The sequence below is a fragment of the Primulina tabacum genome, chromosome 5, assembly GCF_025594145.1.
Source record: "Primulina tabacum isolate GXHZ01 chromosome 5, ASM2559414v2, whole genome shotgun sequence".
NCBI classification, from domain to species: Eukaryota; Viridiplantae; Streptophyta; class Magnoliopsida; order Lamiales; family Gesneriaceae; genus Primulina; species Primulina tabacum.
Window position 1 is genome coordinate 13,898,131 of NC_134554.1, and position 14,232 is coordinate 13,912,362.

Genomic DNA, 14,232 nt, shown 5'->3' on the forward strand with positions numbered 1-14,232 from the left:
AATACTGTAATAAAAAATATTTTTATACATGAAAAAGAAAAGCATATAAGGGGGGATTTGGATGCGAAGGGATATCGGTTTACTGGGGAAAGTAGTAGTCGGTGAGGTTGAATCACGTGGGGAAACAACATAGTTCACGTGCGATGGGGTCGACACGTGGCAACAGGTGGGACCACGTGAAAAGTCTCGTGCATTGCACCATGCCTCTCTCAAGCCCGACACCCACTTTGCTTACAATCATTGGATACTCCCTCTTTATGTCATCGTCACCATTCCTCATCTATTCTTATCCACGCTCCTACGAAGACCCTTGTTCGCACGCGCCATTCTACAACTCATGTGATAGCTATGTCACATTTTTTTAATTAATACGGCCAAATGAACTGTTTTATCATATTCAAGAAACAACTGAATTTTAAAAATGTTGTGTTTTAACCATTAAAATTTTATCGAGTGTCGTATGATTTAAACTATGAATACCACGTTCAGATTTTATTTATCTTTGTGTTTAAAAATGTTGTACACCAAACCAATTTGCGATTAACATAGTTGGTCATTTTTGTAAATACATACGAACGATATACTGGAATCAATCACCTTCTTCAATCTCCTAAATCAGGTCCACGATTTGAAACTGAATTTTTCAGTATAGATTGCACTGAAGATCTAAACGAAGTTTGTTTGGATAATAAATTGTCGGAATTTAAAATTCCGAAAGGCGACGACGGCAATCGGCTTTAGTACGAAGGAGATGCAGTGGAAGGTGTTGTCCGAATCCTTAGAAGGAGGTGACCGATTTTTTTTGTGTGAGAGAAAAGATACATTTTTTTGAGACAAAAACTTGTGTTCAAAATTATGTTATTTAATATAAAATCCTTAGGGAAATATTTATAAATTTTAATTCATGATCTAACCAAGGCTCTTTTTGAATCAAGATATTGTATTTTCATTATTAAAAAACTCTCACGTATGTATTCCTCATTCTTGAAAATATCAGGGTAAGAGCGTCTAGAGCTAGAGATGGCAATGAAACGGGGCCGGGGCGGGGACAGTTTTATCATCCCCATCCACATTCCCGAATTCAATCTTCACCCCCATACCCACCTCGATCCCCAGTTTTTTCAGGTTCGGGGATCAACTTCCCATCTCCGCCCTCATTCCCATTTCAAAAATATTAATATGGTGAGACGATGCCGGATACGAAAATTTTCACATACTAAAACTTATTATTATCTATTATTATTAGTGATATTATTAATATTTTAAAAAATAATATAATTATTATATAATAATACTATTATTATATTATTGATGTTATTTTCGTGGAGCGTTCGGGGATGAAGATAGTAATTCTATATCCGCCCCGAACTATATCAGGGTTTTAAAAAATCCCAGAACCCGAACCTAAACCCGAAAAAATCGTGGATCCCTATCCCCGTTTCGGGTTTTCTCTTGCGAGGCTCCAAACCCGTGGGAAAAGTTGAAATCCCTATCTAGAGCATTTTCTCATGATCTCATGAGTATCATCGATAGTTGAATGCAAGAACTTTGAATTATAGTTAATGTACAGTACGATATCTTCGACTCATACCCGATAAAATATGCAATCCTTAATATATCGAGAGTTGCAAATGAATTCCATAACGATGTGAATGTATTTTTTGAGTAATAACAATGATATGATATGTGCAAATGAGGAAACCCCTTTTCCAAAGCATAATTTTACTATGGTTAGAGACTTTTTGCACTATTAACTCATCAGATCACAAGAGGTATCTACACTAACGTGTGAGCGGTGAGTCCCTGACTACAATGCATTGAGTCATATTTATTTCGAAACTACATCCAACCTTGCCACTTAATGACCCTCAATGAACTAGGTAAATGTGTCAAAGTGCAAACTAATACGTAGAACTTCTACGTTGTCCCAAGTTAAAAGACTAATGATTTACATCTATATCAGACATGGTTGATAATATATATGCTCCACTAGTAATTACGACATATATGCTCCACTAGTAATTTCGACACGCAAACTTCGTGTTTGGATTATATTATTCTATTTTTGAAATATTTTTCCACTACCATTTTATCGAAATTAAGTCTAGGGTCATTTTCGAAATTGGAATTAAGTTTAGGATTAATTTTCAAATCTACAATTGAACTTCGAATGATCCATTTATAATTTTTCAAATCCATTTATAGGACTTAAATGAAATCTTGTCATATATTTGGACATCCAAATAGGATGCTATATAGGGAGAGATACATAGCGATAAATACATTATCGCTATGACATATATTTGGACATCCAAATAGGATGCTATATAGGGAGAGATACATAGCGATAAATACATTATTATATTTAAATACGTATTATTCAAAAGTTTTTTTTTAAAAAAAAAAAACTCAGAAATTTTTTTGTTTCTTCAGTTGTTTTTTTCGAGCAAAACAATTTTGTTGTGGTGGGTGGGGGAGGGGGGGGGGGGGGGGTAATCACGTGTTCACGTGGGGGTGGTGTGGTTCAATATTAAAAAAAGTGGGAAAAAGGAGTCCACGTGCAGTTCTGTGGCACCCTTGTTGCTTTAATAAGTCGCAGATTCTATTTATTTATGATTCTATATTTATTCTCCATTATTTAAATGAATTCAATTTTTTTTTAAAAAAATAGTAATATTTTCATTCTATCCCAAATATTATCTATACTGAGACAGGTACCATCTTTATTCAATACGTATGCTTTGCTGATCGTTGAGAAATTTAAAAAAATCTAATCTCCAATATAATTTTATATAATATTTATATATTATATTTTTCTTGAATTTTTAATCTTGATAAATGTTGATTGTAAGTTCTCTTGAACTTCACCACATGTATCCGATATCAGTGTTCTGGGAAAAAAATGTAAGTAGAAACCTACTGAAAAAACAAAGGAGAAACCATTGGGTTATTGGGAAATGATGATAGATTGAGATATGCAATAATTGTTTATTTATTAATTTCAAAAAAGGTACAAACAATATGCAATCATTGCACTTTGGATTGTGCATTATCTTTCTTTGTCGGAATATAATAATTCAGCATTTGAAAATTAAAGTCACGTACTATTTTCTCCCGTTTTTTTTAAAAATAATATATTTTTAAAACTTATTTATTAAAATATAACAAATTCTAAACCATTACTGAAAATATGACAATCCGGAGTTTGAAGTTCCGGATTCATTGTCCCGGTCAGAATCCGGGACAGACTGACATGTATTCTAAGAATCCGATTTTAATTTTTTTTTTAAAAAAAAGAAATCGGCGACGGTTTAACCAAAACCGTCGCAATCCGCAACGGTTTAACAAATCGTCGCCGTTTGCGACGATTTTACCAAAAACCGTCGCTGATTTGCAAAATTTTTTAAAAAAATTTTAAGAAATGTTCTTTCCTAAACAATAATAAAATAACTTTATTTCCCAAACAATATTTCATACTATTGAATCAAAAAATTTATTATTGTTTGTGAATCTTAATTGTTTTGGGATTTAGAAGTTGCGGTAACTTTTTTTAACTGTTGCTATTTGCGACGGTTTAACCAAAAACCGTCGTTAATTCCCAAAATTTTAAAAAAAAATTAAGAAATGTTCTTTCCTAAACAGTAATAAAATAACGTTATTTTCCAAATAAAATTTGCATACTATTGAATCAAAGAATTTATTATTGTTTGGGAATCTTAATTGTTTTTGGATTTAGAAGTTGCGTTAACTTTTTTTAACATTGTTGGAATTAAACAAATTAAGATTTCCATGTTACTCTTAAAATATGAAAACAATTATTTATAGCTAGAAAAGAATTTACAATTTTTTAAACATTTTTTAAACATTTCATTGTTAAGTTACGGTAAATTTAAACAATTACATTATTTATACTAATGACAGTAATTTAAATATATTTATTTATAGTAATTAAATTTAGATAATAATAGTATTAATTGTGTACTAATTTTTGCATCCATGTTTAAACAAATTTTTAATTCAACATAGAATATAAATATATTATGATATTAATTATTTAACTAATCGTTTATATTGAGATTAATATTTGGAGTATTAGTATAATCAAAATATTTGTAGTTATTCATATTACAAACATTATCAGAAATAATATACAAAAAACAATTCAATATAGAAAGAAAAACAGAGATTCGAATTAGACTCGGCGCAATTCTCCCAAATTCTGATACTCAACGCAATTCTCAAAAATCAAATTTCGAATTACTGAGACTCGGCGCAATTCCCTCAAATTCTGTTATGCGACAGAAAAATATCAAATCAAATTAAGAATTCCGTTAAGCACACGATCGACGCAATTTATAAGGGAAAGAGAATCACTGAATTTTTATAACAAAAAAAAAAACACGGACCGAAGAAAAAAAAACTGCTCAAGAAGAATGCCGAAACCGAAAAGTTGAGTTGAAGGATGAGATGAATTCGCCAAATACTCGGTGCAATTTATAGGCATGAAATTGTGTCACGCATTCAAATGAATATGTGACGCGTTCCTGTTAGAATGGCAGAAAATCCGTGCCGTAACGACGGTTTTTTGTTCAACCGTCGCTATTTAAAAACCGTCGACGATTTCCCTTTTTAAAAAAAATTTAAAATCGGATTCTTAGAATCCGTGTCAGTCTGTCCCGGATTCTGACCGGGACAGTGAATCCGGAACTTCAAACTCCGGATTGTCATATTTTCATAATGTTTTAGAATCTGTTATATTTTAATAAATAAGTTTTAAAAATATATTATTTTTTAAAAAAACCCCTATTTTCTCTCCTAATTTTACTATAATTTGTTAATTCTATATATAAATTCGATAATTATTACATAAGAAATATTTTATTGTGAGGGTAAAACACGGGACAACGAGGAGGTGAAATGAAAATTTGGGCTCTAAAAAAATTTGGTGTTGTTCATATTTTATAAGAGAATTTTATTTACAAATCTAATCATATTAGAACGTGTCAAGAAGTACCCGGTACTACGATCATCGGAAGAACAATACCAAATCCAGAAGATGCTCCATAATCATTTCGATTGCTTGTTCGAGAACTATGATCTTTAGTTCTGAAATTGAATCATTTCCTTCTATATGAGCAAAACTTCCAAATACATGTGTTTTATATTAAAAAATGTAGAGAATAAATTATTTTTTAATTTTAAACTGAAAGTTTTTAAATTTTGAAATCGAAATTATATGAAAAATAGAATGCGAAGAAAAATATGATATAAATAGTTGGATGGCTAGAAGTATTTTGAGAATAAAAAGAACTTCACCACTATACTAAATGATTTAACTTTAATAAATATTATAGATATATCATAGCGATATTTATTATTATTGTTATAATTTTATTTTGAACGTGCAATTTTACGGTATTCGAGATTTGGGGTACCTAAAATCCGAGTCAAAAGTGAATAAAAACATGCTCCTTAGATTGTGCGCGCGGTTTAGTTTCTTCACTAACGTGATATTGTTAAAAGCTTAAAAGATGAGCCACTTCCAAAAACACACTGTCTATAACAACAATGAGAAGAGTTCAGGGTAAGATTTGAATTTTATATAAAATAAAAATATTTATTGTCATAAATTTTTTAAAATAAAAACAAGTGTGCTTAAATGATAAAAAATGGTAAGAGTTAGCACGTGGAAGACATTCACCAATAAAAATATTGTATAAAAAAAATACAGAAAGCGAGAAATAACTTTAAATGATTTAGTTTCTTCTAAAAAAAAGATAAAATTAGAGTATACGATGTAAAAAAACACGTATTACCGCCGATGACTTAAATCAAAATATTTAATTAATTATTTTATAAAATTACTAAAAAACTCATACGTATCGCGTGTACATTTGGCACTAGTATTTATAATGCTTACAAATATGGAACTGAACTATTATAAAATGACATCACAATTAAAGTGTATTTTTTTAAAAAATGTTTAATAGACTTTTTTTTTTTTTTTATTTAGATTTCATTGAGGGTCGATATAAAATTGAACTTATTTTGATGGACGAATTTCTTTATTCACATTCAAGGCATGACTCACATAGTTAATCACAAAACTTTAAAATAATTTTCAATTACATTATTACACCATTTAAACCGAATTTTTTTTTCCAATTTTCAATGAAAAGTTTTACAGATTTTATAAGTAAAAACATTACCAATAAGGTTTTTTAATATTTAAATAAAATATAAGGTTTTATTGGGCTAAGTGGGCTTTACTGGGTGGGCTAGACTGCAGGATCCTAATTCGATTTAAGCAGAAAAGGGTATTTCAAATTTTAGATCCAAGCCCCAATTTTGAACAATCTAATTTGATTGGTCCATCGAAATTAAGTATTGTTTTTTTCACCAATCAATATATGATTTATTTTTAAAAAAATTTGGAATTCTAACCACAGAGCATTTAAATCATTTTTTTTTTAAAAAGAAAATTCGATAAATCATGGTTTAGTGGTTCCGGAGGAGGGCAATTCCGTACTCTCAGAATTCCCCCCTAAGGTTGAGAATGTGGGCTAATTAGTGGGGACTATTAGATATATAACCTTCTTTCTCATTTTCTTTTGATTTCTGACCTTCTTTACCTTAATCTTTGATAATTAACCTTCAATTAAAAATCTAATCCTAATTTTTCTAAATTTGCCCTGGCCTTCTAAAGCCCAACTAACCTAACCCAAAATCTTAATTTTTTCCTCCTTCCCACCCCACTCCATTAATCGTGTTTTCATATCTTCCTACAATATTTAATCATTCTCCTCTGTATTCAAAAAAAAGTTTGTTATCAAAATCCTTCTCTATAAGTGCTACTCTAAATCATGTTCATCTTTTCTTCTACTTCTTGTTTCCGCAGCATCGACGCCTTCGCTTTTATGTCTCTACTATGTATTGTTTTTGGCAATCTATTTTTCCCGCCATTTCTTTTATTCATTAATCACATGAAAAGGAAACACATAAGTTTTAAAAAAGGAGATTAAACATTTATAAATGATAATGCATGGATTTAGGAATTTGGATGCAAAAGACAAATTAAAGTAAATAATTGAAATCAATATAATTCCCTTTAAATGAATACTTCTTAACACATGCATATAGGGGTAGACTCGTTTTGGTAATGATGTTAAAGTTCGTAAAGTCATAACAAAGATAATATTTTTACTTTTGGATGTTGCTGGTTATTTTTAGGATTTTGGTAATATTTTTTTGAGTTGGAGAAGAGATTTATTATAACTGAGTCTCAAACTCGAAACTTAGTCTCAAACTTGGGGATGATAAGTTTTGATATATATTATTGTTTACTGATAAATTCTAAATATTATGATGCAGTAAGTATTGACATTGTCCTTTTATTTTAAATGCATGGTCCACACTAAGAAAATATTGAATTCATAACTCAAGACAAGACATCTTTTGTATTGTGTATATTTTTCAAAGTAATTAAATAAATTAATAATTCATTGAAAAAAGAAAGAAACAGACCTCACGTCTGTAGACTGTAAAGAAGAAAATGTACATATTAGTCTACAACGTTGTGTTATTGGTGAATGGTTGGGAAGGCTGCAGTGTTAGAGAAAGTTGGAAATTTTGTTTCTACGAAAAATGATATTTGTTGACAATTTATGATTTAGATGAATCGAAGATATATTGGTTAAAGAAAAGTTGTTTTAAAAGGGTAAAATAGTAAAAAATATATGTATTAAAATGAGAAGGTTATATTTCAAATCAGGAGTCAAATGGAGGTTAATTAATTAAATCTTCCCCATCAAATACCTCACATAAATTCTGAAACTTTCTTATAAATCATTAAATAAATTGCACATAGCACGCAAATAAACATAAGAAATCAAAACATAATATGATTTCATTCATACGTCAAACAAACGAAATCATTTACCTAAGATACCCCGAACACGATCGAAATTCGATGAAACTAATAAAATTTTGGCCTCCTTTGGGACAGGCGATCGAGTTCCCTTCTCCTCTCTCTCTTGAGTTTCTTACGGGAAAAGGGTTTTTGGAGGGGAGGGTTTTCTTTTTATTTTTCATTTCATAATATAAAAGTGCTAAAACCAACATTTGAAAGTAGTGCTACTAGTTTAGACTTAAAAGTTACTGAAAATTAACCCATAAAGTAAGAAAAATCAATTATTTTCTTTCTTTTAAAAATAAATAAAAAGTTCGATTTTCTTAAGGAACTTTCCTCGTAAAAATTTTAATTTTAAAAAATTAAAATTGAGTTGCATTATTTCTGTTAAGCTTTTAAAGTGTGTGGGGGACAATTTAATAATTTTAGGGGGTCATGTGAAGTTAACCATTTATTTTCCCTACAACAATTGAGGGCTGTGGACGCCTTATTTGTAATGAACACACATGTCCTTTTCATCTGGCTAGCTTAAAAGACACAAAACTTATTGTTCTAAAACGCTATATTAAAATTCATTTGAGTGAATAAATTTATTTAATACTTTTATGTTATTTAGAACTTGAAAATTTTAATCATTTACTTTAATATTAATATGGTAATCATCTCATTTTATTTATTATTTGATTTAAAATATTAAAAATATAATAAAACTGAAAGAGTTTTTTAACGTTTAACCTCGTACTAATCTCTGATCTCAAATACTTGAAGACTTTTAAGCTACATTCATTGCATGTACATTTTTGTTTGTTAATGTAAATTCATAAACTCAACTACAAAGTTATGTGTGTCCGTCTATATGCGTTGTATGCATGATTTTCTCGTTGAAATCAAGGAATTTATGCCGGACAAACGGGTAGTTTAATATAACATTAAAATAAATTTTGCTCGAAAACTAATACTTCAAAATGCTGAAATAATATCAAAACGTACGGTCGATTCAATTTATTTTTGAGCTAGAAAATAAAAATTAATTAAGTCCATGACAACTTGCTCGATCTCAACTTGCTCGATCGGTTGAGATATTTAACGATTATTCCAATTTGTTCCAAAGTCGTTATATAAATTATATATCAACAAGGGGACATCTTGTCGTACGCACTTCCATAGTAACAGTGGAACACTTTTGATGTTGGAGAATGTCAAAGTAAAGGCCCCTTGTTAATTGATTGATATTTATTGATGTCTCTGACAAATTTAAACAAGAGTTACCACTGCTTTTAATTTTTTTTTAAAAAAAATGTTGTAAATTTTGTCAGTACGAAATAATATAAATCATTTCGCATTAATGAACAAGGCGTATAAATTTTTAAACCATTTGAAAAGTCGGACCGTCTTCCAATAAATTACGGGATAATTCCGTTATGGATTTCCTTTGAAAAGAATAGCGACTAAATATATTTTGCTGGAGTAAAATTTTCACCTTTTGAAAGAAAAATAATACAATCCGTCTTCTAAATTTATCTATTTTGGGTTGTGTTTCTTGCGTATGATTTAGCAATTTTTGGTTTTCAATCCTATTTGATTGTAGTGTTGATATGACGTTCAAAAAATTTAAGTAATATCAAGAAAAGTTGACGTCGATTTGACTTTCACGTATGTAATATAACATCAGCAGTTTCGATAAATGTCAGTATTTTCGATTAAAAAAAACTTATTAAAATTATCAAAAATTGAAATACACGTAACAAGACTCTATTTTGACAAAACAAAAAAATAAAAAACGAAAATTACAATTTTCTCAAGATATACGTACATTGATTTTTTTTGTGTGAATATATTCTTTCCTCCATTTCCTTGGAATATAGTAGGTGTATGTATACGTGTTGATTACCATATTGAGTCTAACTACAAGACATCAAGAATGATACATGTTGTCATTCTATATTATATTATATTATATTATATTATATTGTATGAATAAACAACTACCTAACACTCCATCAGGTCAAAAGAACAGAATAGAAGTACCAGCATCTATAAATTTCTCATCAAGCTGCTCACAGGTCCAAGCCTCCTCGAGCCACCCATCTCCAACTCTCAAATATTTTTTGCTTACAAGACTGATTATAACGCAAAAAGGAAATTCGAAGTTTTCGATGTTAACGTTCTTACATTTCGAATGACGCCTTCAAGACATCATAGTAGCTTACCATGAGAAAGTTATTGCCTTGATTAATTATATGACGTTTTCAATTTAAAAGTGGAAGGAAACATTCACGTTTGAAATTTCTGAAATCTACAAGTATGTAACGATCTTTGTTTCTAATATTCGATCCTGATGTGGTGAAGTTATATATAGTTGCTAGTTTGTCCTGATGTTGTAGGAAACAGCAAGTAGTTCTGAATGTTCCGAACCCTGATCCGGCGGGTAAATAAACCATTGTTTTGAATGTTTCAGACCCCAGTACGATGGGTAAACCGTTGTTCTAACCTATATGATCTAGTATGGTTAGATAAATATGACTGATATCAGTTAACCACGGGAGATCTAAATATTTTAGTGCATCGATCCACGTGGTATTTTTCTGTTCCATAAGCTATATTCTGATCAATTTGGCTATAGCGCATATCAGTTCTCTGTTGCAAGAATAAGACTTGATATTAACATCCTAGAATGTCACGAGGTTTCAAAACAAAGGACAAAATATAGTAGCAACTCGGTTGATAAACTAACCAAAAGATGCAAGAACATGTGTTATTACCTACTTGGTCAGCGGATCGCCTACATTGTTGCACGAATGGTTTTTTTTTTTATACTTCGAGGTTTGTGTTCTCGAGCATTTATACGAAGATCGGGGCAAAGGCGGAGCCATCCTTGACACTGTTGGTTATATAGTAGCATAAGTCATAAGTCGTGTTTTGTAATTCGTGAGGTTTACTAATAGTGAGGTTAGTGAACTTGAGCTTGTATATATAGCTTTCTGTCTGTAACAATAAAGAGCTTGCTTGACTCTGAAATTCTTCAATAAGAAAGGACCGTAGTTCCTTCATTTTCAGTTCAATTTTACATGGTATCAGAGCTACAGATCTAGGGCATTGGATCTGAATTTGTATATGAGATCTCTTTTCTTCAAGAATCGGAGATCACTTCAGCTCTAATTTGCTGTATTTCGGCAATTTACTGATTAATTTCGACTCATCCACGGAATTTGCTGTTGCTCGAAGTTTTTTTTTTTTGTGAGTTCATCTCGGTTGGTTATAATCCATGGCGACTTTCAACAACTTCAGTGATCCTCTTTCGATTCAATCTTCTGATACTCCAGGAATGAATCTTATTAATGAGCAGTTGACTGGTGTGGAGAATTATCGAGTATGGAGTCGAGCTATGTTAATCGCGTTGCGTGCGAAAAACAAATTGGCATTCATTGATGGCACTTGCCAACGTCCAGCTGCTGGAAATCTTACGCTTCATCAGTGGGAGCGGTGTAATGCACTGGTGTTGTCATGGATTATGAACACGGTTTCGAAAGAGATATTTGGGGGAATTGTGTATTCTACTGATGCATCAGCTGTTTGGAAGGATTTGAAGGAACAATTTGATAAAATCAATGGTTCTCGTATTTTTGCCATCCACAGAGAGATCGGCGGATTACGTCAAGGTAATCTTTCCATCTCTACATATTATTGTAAACTCAAACAACTATGGGATGAATATGCCTCGTTCATTACCCTTCCCTCATGTACGTGTGATACTGCTCGTAATATGTTGATCATGACCATCAACAAAAGCTTCTCCAGTTCTTGCTTGGGTTAAATGATAGTTATGCCCCTATTGGAAGCCAGATTTTGATGATGGATCCGCTGCCAACTGTTGGACAAGTTTTTTCCATTGTATCTCAAGAGGAATCGACTAGATCGTTGTTGGTCGTTGAACCTCCTACGTCAGTCTTTTATTCCTCCCAGAACAGGGTGGATGAATGTAAAACAGATGTGATTACCTGTGAGTATTGTCATTTGGTTGGTCATTCTAAAGCCAATTGCTATAAAATTGTTGGTTATCCACCGGGCCATCGTCTGTATAGACCTCCACAATTTCGAGGCCCTAGAAAGCCACCTAAAGATAACACTAAACAGCGGAGAGGTCATGATGTGCACATGGCTGCTGAAACGCGTGTGGAGAAAGCAAATTCAGAGATAACCAACATTGAAGCTACTCCAGTTTTCACCCCTGCTCAATATGCAGAGATATTGAAGCTGTTGGGAAGTTCTGCGGGACAATCTTCTACTGAGTCGGCTGCACATATGGCAGGTAATCTCGATACCCTCTGTGGCACCAATTGGATAGTTGACACAGGGGCAACTGAACACATGACTGGTAACTCCGTGTTGTTGCAAGGACCTAAGTCATTGCCTACCTCTACTAGTTCAGTTAGGCTGCCAAATGGTAACCACATTCATGCCACCAAGTTGGGCTCTGTAGCCTTATCCACATCCATTACCCTCCCTCATGTTTTATATATTCCTCAATTCCAATTCAATTTACTGTCCATATCTCAATTCACCAAAACTCATAATTGTTCAGTCATTTTTTACCCACATCTTTGCTTTTTTCAGGACCTCAAGAGTGGGAGAATCATGGGGATTGGTAGAGAGAAACATGGCCTTTATCATCTTACCAGTGTAGCCTCTACACCAGTTGGTTCGGGTTCTTCACCTTCCTTGTTAACACACTGTAATAAATTTTCTATTCCACAAACTGTTGTTTCTTGTATAACCATTAGCAATGAACTTTGGCATAAGCGACTTGGCCATATGTCCCTTACTAGAATGAATATGTTGCCTTTTATGTTGCCAAATTCAGTTTTAAAGATTTGTCCCATATGTCCTCAAGCTAAACAAACCAGATTGAAATTCCCACAACAGAGTTTCTCTACATCTTCATGTCTTTTTCAGTTGTTACATATGGATATTTGGGGTCCATTTAGAGTGCCCACCTACAATGGTGAACGTTATTTTGTCACTATCGTTGATGATTTTTCTCGAGGAACTTGGGTATATCTCATGCATTCAAAGCTGGATATACTCCGCATCCTTCAACAATTTTTTGCTATGGTGCAGAATCAATTCTCCAAAAATATTAAAGCTATTCGCACCGATAATGCCTCTGATTTTTTCAAATCTGAGTGTAGCTCTTTTTTCTCTTCTCTTGGAGTCATACACCAAAGCTCTTGTCCATATACACCACAACAAAATGGTGTGGTTGAACGAAAACATCGCCATATTCTTGACATTGCAAGATCTTTGTGTTTCCAAGCTTCACTTCCACTAAAATATGGGGGTGATTGTGTTTTAACTGCGGTTTATCTTATTAACCGCACTCCTAGTCCTCTTATTGGGAATCAAACACGACTTATGACTTATGCTACTATATAACCAACACAAATTTGCTAGTGTCATGGTTGAGGCAGGATTTCGACAGTCACAATATGATCATTCTCTGTTTTTGCAGCATGATTCTAATTGTATTACCCTTTTAATTGTTTATGTGGATGATATAGTCATCACAGGTAGTAGTGAAGTTGCCATCGCTCATCTCAAGCAATTTTTACACTCTAAGTTGCAACTTCGAGATCTGGGGACTCTACTGGTACTTCTTGGGACTTGAAATTGCTCGATCTAAGGAGGGAATTTATCTTAATCAAAGAAAGTATGCTTTAGAACTCATTTCTGAAGCTGGTCTTTCGGGGGCAAAGCCATTTGACACACCGTTTGAACAACATAAACAGTTAACCAGCTTGGATCTAGATTTGATCATGAAACAGGACACTTCAAATGATTATGTCCTTTCCACTCCTGACTCTTATACTCATTTGGTTGGGAAGCTGATTTATCTTACAATCACAAGACCTGACTTGTCTTATGTTGTTCAGCACTTAAGTCAGTTTATGAGCTCCCCCAAACAATCTCACATGGATGCAGCCCTTCGAGTGGTGAAATATATTAAGAAGTCGCCTGGTCTTGGTATTATGCTTCCTGTCAACAGTGGCCTAACTCTTACTGCTCACTGTGATTCGGATTGGGCAGCTTGCCCCATGACGCGGCGGTCACTTACGGGTTACTGTATCAAATTGGGAAGGTCTTTGTTGTCCTGGCGAACAAAAAAGCAAAGCACCGTGTCGAGGTCTTCCGCGGAAGCTGAATATAGAGCCATGGCCACGACCACGTGTGAAGTAGTCTGGATCACTGGTTTGCTCTCAGACATGGGCGTGCATTTGCAAGGCCCTGCCATCCTATATTGTGATAATAAAGCAGCCCTACATATT

General features: G+C 32.8%; 2 protein-coding genes across 2 annotated transcripts; both read left to right on the plus strand.

Moving 5' to 3' along the window:
- Positions 1–10,971: 10,971 nt before the first annotated feature.
- On the plus strand, positions 10,972–13,310 carry LOC142544818 (uncharacterized). Its single transcript, XM_075651854.1, has 2 exons — positions 10,972–12,218; positions 12,524–13,310. Exons 1-2 carry the CDS (start codon positions 11,759–11,761, stop codon positions 12,556–12,558), a joined length of 495 nt encoding a protein of 164 aa, XP_075507969.1. The 5' UTR covers positions 10,972–11,758; the 3' UTR covers positions 12,559–13,310.
- On the plus strand, positions 11,175–11,723 carry LOC142544148 (uncharacterized). The gene has a single exon (XM_075651220.1). The coding sequence runs from the start codon at positions 11,175–11,177 to the stop codon at positions 11,721–11,723; it is 549 nt and encodes a 182-aa protein (XP_075507335.1).
- Positions 13,311–14,232: the final 922 nt, after the last annotated feature.